Below are 10,000 nucleotides of genomic sequence, written 5' to 3'. Positions count from 1 at the left end.
CTCTCGTCCCCCCTACTCTCGTCCCGCCCCACTCTCGTCCCGCCCACTCTCGTCCCCCCTACTCTCGTCCCGCCCACTCTCGTCCCGCCCACTCTCGTCCCCCCTACTCTCGTCCCGCCCACTCTCGTCCCCCCTACTCTCGTCCCGCCCACTCTCGTCCCGCCCACTCTCGTCCCCCCTACTCTCGTCCCGCCCCCAGCCCCTCCCACTTATGCCTAGTGTAGATTTGCTGTTTCTAAATTATTTCCTTTTTATTTCCATTGCATTGTAGGTCAGGGATTCCCTAGGGATGGGACCACAGAAAAAAACAGAAGTAAAGAGAGGGAAGGGGAGGAGAGAGGGAAGGAGAGAAGGAAGTAGAGAAGGAAGGAGAGAGAGGGAAGGAGAGAGGAGAACAGAGATGCTTATCCACATCTGTCCACGTGTCTTGTGCCAGGATCCGCCAGCTCCACTAACACTCGGAGAATAAGCACAGGGCGAAGAGGAAGTGTTAAAAACACTGAGCCAAGAGCGGCAACCACACCGTGTCTCCATCTTCCCATCACAAACTAACAAACGCTAAAGTCAGTCACGTCTTTGTTGTCAAAAGAGGTTCTGATTTCTGTGTGTGTGTGTGTTAGTTTGGCAGGCTATGACGTCTCTGCGTTCACTGTTGTTGAGGACTGCAGAGGTGTCATGGTGCTACTGTAGCACTAGAGGTGTGTGAATGTCGTCTTCCTGAGGAAAGAACAGGACTTCTTAATCAGCTTTTGGATCTGAAATTCAGCTGAAACCGAACCAGCAGAAATAAAATTTGCAGTAGATTGTTTCATTTTACTCTGCCTTTGCCATTTATTATTTTAAAGACATGTATTCATGCCTTGTCTGAGTACCTAATGTTTCAGTATTCACTGAGCACACCTAATCTCATGCTAGCATATCCTCATCCAGCTCTATATATAGCAAAGCTCTTTAAACATCCTTTCTCGGTGTCCTGTTGTTGGATATGATACTTTGCAGATGATATATGAGTTGTGTTTATTGTATCAGCTGGATGCCTAGTATCATGCTCATTCACTACATAAAAGGCTCCCACAGAAGGTAGACAAAGGAACCCTAAGAAGGAACCCTAAGAAGGGTGCATCAGTAATGGGAGTTTCTTACCTATTCTCCATGAGCTCTCTTATGGAAGCAACAGTAGGGCCTGATCCCAAATGATTGTAGTAGGGGCCTTCATCTTTCTCCACAATTTGCTCTGGAGGGGTGAGAGAGAGAGAGAGACATTTAATCAGACCTTTCCTCACATTAAAAAATGTAACATTCAGGCATGTCAATTAGAACGACTAGAACAGCACAGAGATGTTCAGTTAACAGAAGATATTTTGGTGTTGAGACCAAACCAGACACACCCTTGAGCCAATGTTTCTTTAAGATGACATTTAAATAACAAAACAAAAAAAACCTCAGCCGGTTAATGTGTTGCTTCATGGGGAGGGCTCCCAGCACTGTGAATGACTCAGATTGTGTGTGTGTGTGTGTGTGTGTGTGTGTGTGTGTGTGTGTGCGTGTGTGCATGAGAGCGTGCACGCACACTTGTGTGAAGCAGAGGGAATCTAAGGTCACATTCCACGATGGGCGTAAGTTGGGAGGGAGGCGGGGTCAGTGAGAGAGAGGCGGGGTCAGTGGGAGGAAGTGACTAAATGAAGTAAAAGAGGAAAACGTGCGAGGCATGAAGGAGCTAATTCAGCATTTCTGCCAAGAGAACAGAGCGAGAACACGACAGCAGACAGACAGACAGATTTAGAGAGACAGACAGGCACAGGGAGACAGATGGAGCAGAGAGAAAGGCCATGCATGCAAAATGTGTTTAAAAGCTGAAGATATCTACTTGTTCGTGTGCGCTCGTGTGTGTGTGTGTGTGTGTCTGTGTGTGTGCTGTAGCTATCAGATTACACTGTGTGTATCGTGTGCAGTTGACGGTGGAATGTGTGGCAAAGTTTTACTATGGAGACCGGTTGCCGGGTGACCTTCGCTCCGCGTGACAGTGAGAAGACAAGTGTTTGGCTACAGCTGGTCAGAGCACACATCCACCGTAAAGTTTGTGAGGAAAAAAAATAAGAATAAACGTTTTTTTTTCTCTTAATTTATAACTAAATACAGCTTTCAAATCAATAATGAAGGGTTGCACAATGCAAATGTTAAAGAGTAGACAAGGTGAAGGAAGCATTTTCACCTCCTTCACACCCTCAGTCTCATCCTGAGAGGATCAAATGAAAAATCGGAGGAACTTTCGTTCTGGTTCACCTCTTCTAACCCTGTCCTCCCTGCTGTCTGCAGCTATTAATGTCTAACCACCGTACGCACAACATCCAATCACTTGCGAGCATGTCTTCTTTATCGTGTCCTGAGTGCGGGAGGAGACCCTGGGCTTGCTGCTTTGACTGCGTGGACCATAGAGCTCCGAACCCTGGCTGCCTTTGGTCTAACGCGACAACAATGGAGCTCCTTCTGTGAGGACTATTGTTCCCGCGGGAGGGGGGGCTGGGGCACGACTGGGACCCCTCTGGAGGGCCATGCATTCTCAGACGTGGACGGGCACAGACTGGTAGAGCCGGCTGCTGTTGAAAGGGTGAGATTTGGTTGGGCTCCCGCTGGATCAAATGATTGTGGTGGGTTTGTGAATATGGTGATTTCAGCACACCTAAAAAACTGCTCCACTAGCAAAGAATGGAATCTACTCTCAACCATATCTCATTTTCAAAGTCACAAGAAACAGCTTCATGGGTCAATGGGTATTTTCATGGAAGAATTCCTCTAATACCCTGAATCTCTTTGTGGTTAAAATTTGGAGTGTGGTAGTATTCTCCTATAAAATGACCTCTCATTTGTAATTCTTAATTCTAATGTCTTAATTCTAACAACTTTTTTTTCATAACCTGAAGGAAGATTTTTTTTTCATCAAGGCTGAAAAATAAGTTGACCTAAATGATGCCTTAAGTAATGAAAAACAGTGATATCCTGTTGATATCCTGTTTGTCAAAAATATATCTAGTTTATATGCTAATATGTATCTATGTATGTCTTTATGGATTTGCTTGTTAGTGAGACAATCAAAAATGATCTAATATATTAATGTCCATGAAGACCTCCAGACACATTTACGCTGAATCGCAGCTTTAAATACATTTAGAACCATTACTTAGAACTTACAATATCTTGCTTAGAACCTACAAAATCTCCCATCATGTTTGGGAAATTGGACAGAGCCAAAACATGGACTGGATTTGAAACCTCATAATCTAGGAACCTGGGATCTTAGATACTCACCCACACAATTACAGAGGGGGAACTCTGGTTGGTCATCCTTCACAGGTGTGTCCAGAAGGTTCTTGGTTGGGGTATCCAAGTAGCGCATTGGAGACTCCAGGAAGCCTTTCAGTGAGGGAGTCATGGGAAAATCATCCTTCTTGGGAGTATCTAAATCGTCTCCTGCGGTGGAGAAGGAGCCAGTGGTCGAAAGCACCGTCAATCCACCCGATGACTCGATCTTCACGCGTTTGTTTGGAGGAGAGAAGGGTGTGGTGAATGGATTCACCAGGACTCGGTGCTGTTGCTGCTGCAAATATGCCTCCTGCATCTGCGACAAGAGCTGGCCTGAGGGCTTGACATCTATTTCACACTGCTCAGCTTCCTGCTTGATGGCAGGATGCAGGCTGGACGACAAGGGGTCTTCCTCTTTCTCTCCTGCTTCATCCTGCTTCACTTCCAGCTCTCTTTCCTTCTCTCCCTCTTGCATGGACTCGGGCTGAATTGGGGTGACGATGGGGTTGTTGAGCTCCTCTGTGGAAGGTGACTGGGGTCTGGCTTGTCCTGAGTTAGAGTTTGGTTGTGATTCAGTCACCACAGGTGGAGCAGCACCCAGATCTGGGGCACCAGTAGCAGGAATGGAGGGCGAAGCTTCCCCGAATTCCTCCTCAAACTGACGAATCAGCTCCTCGAATTTTGGATCCAGGGAACCGATGCCAGGCAGCGGTGGAGCGGGCTGAGATGCAGAGGTCTGTTGTGTGGAAGTGTTGGACATTATAGCCTCCCCTGCTTCAGCCAGGCCTGAGCTAGTCAGTCCCTCATGGGCAGGGGGCAATGGGGTGGGTATAGATGTAGGACCTAGGGCATTGTTTCCAGAGATGGGGGTATTACTGCTGTTCAAAATGGGTTCCTGAGATTCTGCTGGAGGAGCTTGGCTTGCAGCCACCTGAGAGGGGTTATATGGAGGTGGACAGGGGGGAAACCCAGCCTCCGTGCCTGGTAGAGATGGTTTAAAATTGGGTAGGGATGGCATAATCACTGGCAAGCTTGGAGGGAGTTTTTGTATAGCGATCTGGTTCTTCGGGAGAAAGGTAGGCTGAGAGGCCTTCTGCTTGGCCTTCTTGATAATGATTTGTTTAGGTTTCGGAAGAGGTGGGCCCAAAGCACCGAGCATCGGCTGCTTGAGGAGTGGAGAGCTCTGAGCATTCTTCTTCTTCTTGGGCTCCTGTTTGATGTCTAGAGAGCTCTCTGCTGTGGTCTGGGGCCACCACTTGCGGAGTGTCTGGCATTGGGGATTGGAGAAGAGGTTACGCTTGTAACACAGATGATGTTGCAGTGCTGCCTGAGTTGAGTGCCTTATGGACTGAGAAAGCTGATGAGCCTGGTAGTGCTGTTGACCGTTAACCATACCATACTGGCCCACTGCAGCACACGATGCCTGATCGGGGTAATCCCCATGGTCAACCTCCTGCTTGACATGAGGCATGGCCAGCTGGCCGGCTTTGTGGCTGTCCTTCAGCCCATGAGGAGGTGTTGGAAACTTAAAGGCAGCTTTGGCGTATTTTACGCTGGTGTCTCCCAGGAGCTGCTTCAGCTCAGACATCGGGTCGCCGCCGCTGCAGTGGGATGGGTTGGGGAAACGAGCCTGGGGCTCAGGGTTCAACATCATCCAGGGGTTCCTAGGGGCGTTCTTCTCGCAGCTCGCCCCGGTGCCCTGCTGCCACTGCGGTGGGAAGGGGTTAGCAGTGGCTGATCGTGAGTTTGGGAACGGGGAGTTGGAGGAACTGTACTGGGAGGACTGGTGAGCAGAGCCCTGGGACTGAGGTCTGGACTGCTCCCATGATGTAGGGTCCTGTTGAGGAAAATGTCCAGGAAGGGCAGACTGAGGCATCGAGGAGGCAGACGATGGCGTGAGGGGACCAGGCGAAGAAGAGACCAATTGTATCTCATTTTGGGACTGAGATGACATTTGAGGGGAAGCTTGGTGGTGGGAGATTCCAGATGTGGACTCACCTGCAGCTCCACCAGTTCCAGATAATTGGGTCAGTGCCTCGATGGCAATGGCTGTCTGTAGGCTGACATTCCTCTCCTTGGCAATGGACAGTGCGCTAAGTGAGCAGGGGATAGGTGTATGGGGGCCATATGGTCTTGAGACAGGAGGTTGCTTAACGGAGCTCTGCAGCTGCAGATCTGATCCACAGGGGGCGCGAGTCCCACTGGGTTGAGTTTGGGGCTCAGACTGATAGTGTTGCGACTGCTGCTGGGGAGCCCCTGACATCTTGCAAAGTCCCTTGTCCTGGCTGTCAGTTGCAATTTTGATCTTCTTTTCCAGCCATTCTAGGTAGTCTGGGCATTCAGGTCCCTCGCAGTCGCAGTTGGGCGGCTTGTGGCCATGGCGGGCTTGACTCAGTGCTGTCTGCAGCTTGCTCAGATCCTCAGGAACACATGGCTCCCCATCCCCGCACCATCCTTTCTGCTTAGCGTCATCTCCGCGACTCGCCATCTCCTGGCTGAACCTCTCGTACAGCTGGGCGCTAGGGTTCGGTGAAGGTTGATTGACGCTGCACGGGGGCAGGGAGCCAGCATTGGCCGAGAAGGCCACCAGGTTCCTAGCGTCCTCCACGTCCACATTGTTCACCGAGCTTCCGGTTGTTTGGTCGTTCCAGCCGGCCTGTTGCTCCTGGAGGTTACCGCCTCCTATAGGACACCAACCCTGCGCTTGGGGGCGACATGCCAGTGTCTCCTGGTGGAGGTGGTTCTGCTGTTGCTGCTCAATGGCCAAAGCTCCCCCATCAAGGCCATTCGTATCCTCTCCATTCCCTGCGTGCCGGTTCAACCCATTGGACGGCTCCTGGTGCAACACGCCGTTCCCTAGGCGTTCATGGTCATTTTCCATCTGGACACTGCCTCTGGGGCCATCCACTGAAGCCACCCCTGAAAGAGTCTGACAAAGACAAAGGGGGATACAATGTTAGGACACTCAAAACCTTCAGCAGTTTGAATGAACATTTAAACAAGTTTTCCTTAAACGCCAACATGCTTAACCAGCTCATTCGGTTTAGTGCAAATTTGATCATAATACTGTGTGTTCTCACATCTAATATTACTCAAGTAACCATCTCCATCATCTATGTCAAGAGTCTCAGACTCAAGTGAGTTGTGGTGAACTTGAGCAGTATAAAGTTTAGCGTTCTTGGCTGAAACACCTAATTAAGTTTTCTAATCACCAAGCTCAACCGGTTGCTTTAGAGCAAAGCAAAGGCTCTGGACCCAGAACCCAGTTCTGGCAGATCTGACCCCCTGTTCTGGGGGGGGGGGGGGGGGGATTCTTGAAGCCATTCCTGCAGTTTGAGCTAATTAAGCTCGTCTCTTCTCTGACACCCATCGTGAGTCTTGGTGTTCTTAATGCTGCCTCGGTCATCTCATATCAATACAGCGCAAATCTGGACCGTCTCCTCACAAACTCATCCTGATTTCCGTGAATAATCTTCCCAAGAATGCTCAATAAATAAAAGGTGCCTAACTTGGGGAACTCATTCTGGGTTATTTGGCTATTTATAGTTATGTGGTTTGCTGGTTGGAAGATACGGTGATTTCACTCTTCCTTTCAGGTTCATGTTTCCGCTCAAATCTTTAGTGGCAGCTTGACTTGTCTCGGGTGGAGCATGGTTTAGAGTTAGGATACATAATACAGGTAAGAGAAGAACCGCTATAAAAAATGAAATGCATACATTCATATGCATATTTAAAAATATTTAGCTAGTTGTAGAATAACTAAATATCGACATATTCTTTTATTGTATTCAATAACGTTTTGTATGCATGTTGTTTTGTTTCTCAATTGGTTTAGATTAGTGTGGATATTAAAATAGAGATTTTGAGATATTTGGTTTCCATCCGTGGCATGTATCAGTCTTCCTCCATCTTGCTCTCGTTGGTGGGTTCTGTGTGGTTGGGGTTAGAGGGGGTGGGCACCTTTGTCCTAGACCACTTTCCCTACACCAACTGGTGCTTGGTGCTACTGCTCAGGATCTGATTCCAGAAATGAACTCACTGTCCTTGAGAAACACACCGATCAGAGAGAGTAGGATAGCATGTGGCTTTCAGCTTTCTAGTCCAAAAAAAGTGATTTTTTTTTTACACTCTCATACCTTATATGTCTAGATCTTAACAGCAAGTGGAAAAATATGATGATGTATTATTTGTTTTTGTGCACTCTATAACATTTAAATTCATATTAATACAATTTTGACAATCTCTTAATCTCTTAGCCAAGTTGTTAGCAGCGGGTGGTTGCGGAGGGTGTGGTGGTGGTGGGGAGCGCTCAAAAGAGTGCCAGTGTACTAATTTAACATCTTCATATGGCGAGCACAACAATTCCTGTGGAACTGCAGAAGTTTGTAGGAGTTTGGGTGGTAGGGTGATCTGAGAAAGTCTTTTGTCTGTGATGTGGAATCAGGGCCACTGAGGGTGAACTGTGTGGCTGATTTCAGAAAGTGCACTGAAGAATTTTGCCTGGTTCTCACCACAGGCAACCCCAGTGCGCTCTTCAGCTGATGGTGACTGTTGCCATTTCAAGAAAAATTCACCGTTTCAGTGAACGAAAGTGCTGTGTTTCCAAACTTGTGGTGAATCACTTTTCTGTGCAAAAAAATTTTAATTTGACTCTCTGAATCCTCTTTTTCTAACCAGTTAATTAATCATAAAATTACAATTTCGATTAATCTGAAAACTATACCTATTAAACCCATGAGACAGTTAAGCTTGGGATTTGAAGAACATCTTAATATCTTATGGATGAACGAGGTTGAGTGAATCCTGGTTCAGTTCACTAATGTTTAAGTGACAGGTCATGTATTTGAGTGATGACACGGGCGTCTGTACAGGGTCTGAATTCACCTTCTGCGCTCGGTGTCTGCTCAGATCCCACGGGACGGCAGGAAGCCTGACAAATGTGTGTGTGCGTGTGCGCTCATTTGAAGTGTGTGACAGACAGAAAGCTTGGCTTACAGGCTGGAACCCCACTGGTCACGAGTCCGCGCTGCTTTTGAAACAGCTACACCACACGACTCTTACGACAGATTATTATTATTTTTTTGCTCTTTTCAAAAGTGGAAAGCTAAGCACATGTACACAAAGGACATTTAGACCAGCATTTACAAGAAATAAATAATAATTCTATTATTTCTCTCAAACCCAGACACACACCTGAGTGTGGGCACACACACACACCCGAGTGTGCACGTACACACACACACACACACACACACACACACACACACACACACCATTGCCTGCCCCAGCCACCATTGACAACAAAAAAGGCTGCACGTGCCCCAGTGTTTGTATCTGCCACAACTCTTCCATTCCAGCGGAGTCCAACGTTATCACAACATCAACACGCCCAACCAGAACAGGCTGTCTCACTCGTTTAACTCCACAGATGGGTTATGTGTGTATGTGAGTGTGTGTTTGTACATGCGAATGTGTGTGAAAGTGTATTTGTGTGTGTGTGAGAGAGAGAAAGAGAGACAGACACACACAGAGAGAAAGAGAGAGAGAGAGAGAGAGAGAGCCCTTTAAACAAAACATGCAAAACACGAGTTCTGTCATGGATCCATATCTACACACACACACACACACACACACACAAAACACACAAACAACAGATGCCCAGAGAGGATGACAGCACAAAGCAGAGAGCGGCCGGGAGGAGGGGGGGGGGGGGGGGGGGGGGGGGGGGGGGGGGTTAGGGGTGGGCCCTGGGAGCAGACAGCTGAACACAAATCCACACGGACACACACACACACACACACACACACACACGACACACACACACTCACACGCAAACACAACACACGACACATACACTTACACATACACAGGCACTCACACACACGGTGCCCATAACCGTGAAAATACAAGCCGGACTCTGAAGAAAGGAGGTACGTGTACTCACACTGGTCCGGCCGTCCGCTCAGAACCGACGAGGAGAGATGGAAGGGTGGAGCTCACAGGAAAGAGCATGGACCGTAGCCGCGGCAACAGCACGAAGGACAATCGAGCCGGCAGCAATCCGCTCTAAGGCTTTACTTGTCTTCCCCCTCGCTGCTCTCTCTCTCTCTCTCTCTCTCTCTCTTTCTCGTCTTCTCTCCTTCCCTCTGTCTCACTCAGTGCGGCACGCACGCACTCACACACACACACGCCTGCACGCACACACACCTCCCCCACACACGCTTGTTCTCTGTCGCTCTTCCTTCTGCCGACACTACTGCCGTCGTGCTCTCTCTCTCTCTCTCTCTCTCTCTCTCTCTCTCCTTCTCACATTATGTCTCTGCTCCTCCCTTTCCCCTCTCTATATCCCCCTTTTCTCGTTTGCAGTCTGCTCCGTCTTACAGACCCCTCCTCTCCCTTTTTCTCTCTCGCTCTGTCGCTCTCTCCCTCTCCCCTCTTCTCCCTCCTCCCTCGCTCCCTCCCTCCCTCCCGTTCCTCCTCCCCCTCGGCTTTTCCGTGAGTGTGTTGTGAGAGAGGCCATTATCTGACTCGCACTGTGCACGTACTGTGGAATGGAGGAGAGACCAGCGAATCAGGCACGCTGCCGTCAGCCGTGGACGGAGGCAGAGACCCCGAGAGCCGCGCGGCCGAGCACACCACCGCGTCGGACGCTGCTGGCTCCCTCTGCCCGCTCACAGAGGAAACACGAAGCGAAAGTAGA

The 10,000-nt window shown here is 48.9% G+C and overlaps 1 protein-coding gene across 7 annotated transcripts in view; it reads right to left on the bottom strand.

Moving 5' to 3' along the window:
* Positions 1 to 10,000, bottom strand: part of tet3 (tet methylcytosine dioxygenase 3) — a 45,459-nt gene that overhangs the window by 13,302 nt on the left and 22,157 nt on the right. For 6 of the 7 annotated variants that reach the window (XM_076997931.1, XM_076997934.1, XM_076997933.1 and 3 more), the window contains 2 exons: positions 3,307 to 6,229; positions 1,144 to 1,234 (listed from right to left, as the gene is read on the bottom strand). In XM_076997931.1, the coding sequence (XP_076854046.1) occupies positions 1,144 to 1,234; positions 3,307 to 6,229 (3,014 nt within the window). Of the gene's footprint in view, positions 1 to 1,143; positions 1,235 to 3,306; positions 6,230 to 9,244; positions 9,693 to 10,000 lie in introns of those variants that run through there. The other variant, XM_076997936.1, reaches the window with a different exon arrangement.

The sequence above is a fragment of the Brachyhypopomus gauderio genome, chromosome 3, assembly GCF_052324685.1.
Source record: "Brachyhypopomus gauderio isolate BG-103 chromosome 3, BGAUD_0.2, whole genome shotgun sequence".
Lineage (NCBI taxonomy): Eukaryota > Metazoa > Chordata > Actinopteri > Gymnotiformes > Hypopomidae > Brachyhypopomus > Brachyhypopomus gauderio.
Note: the sequence above shows the minus strand (reverse complement) of the source record. Positions and strands in the feature narration are given on the sequence as shown.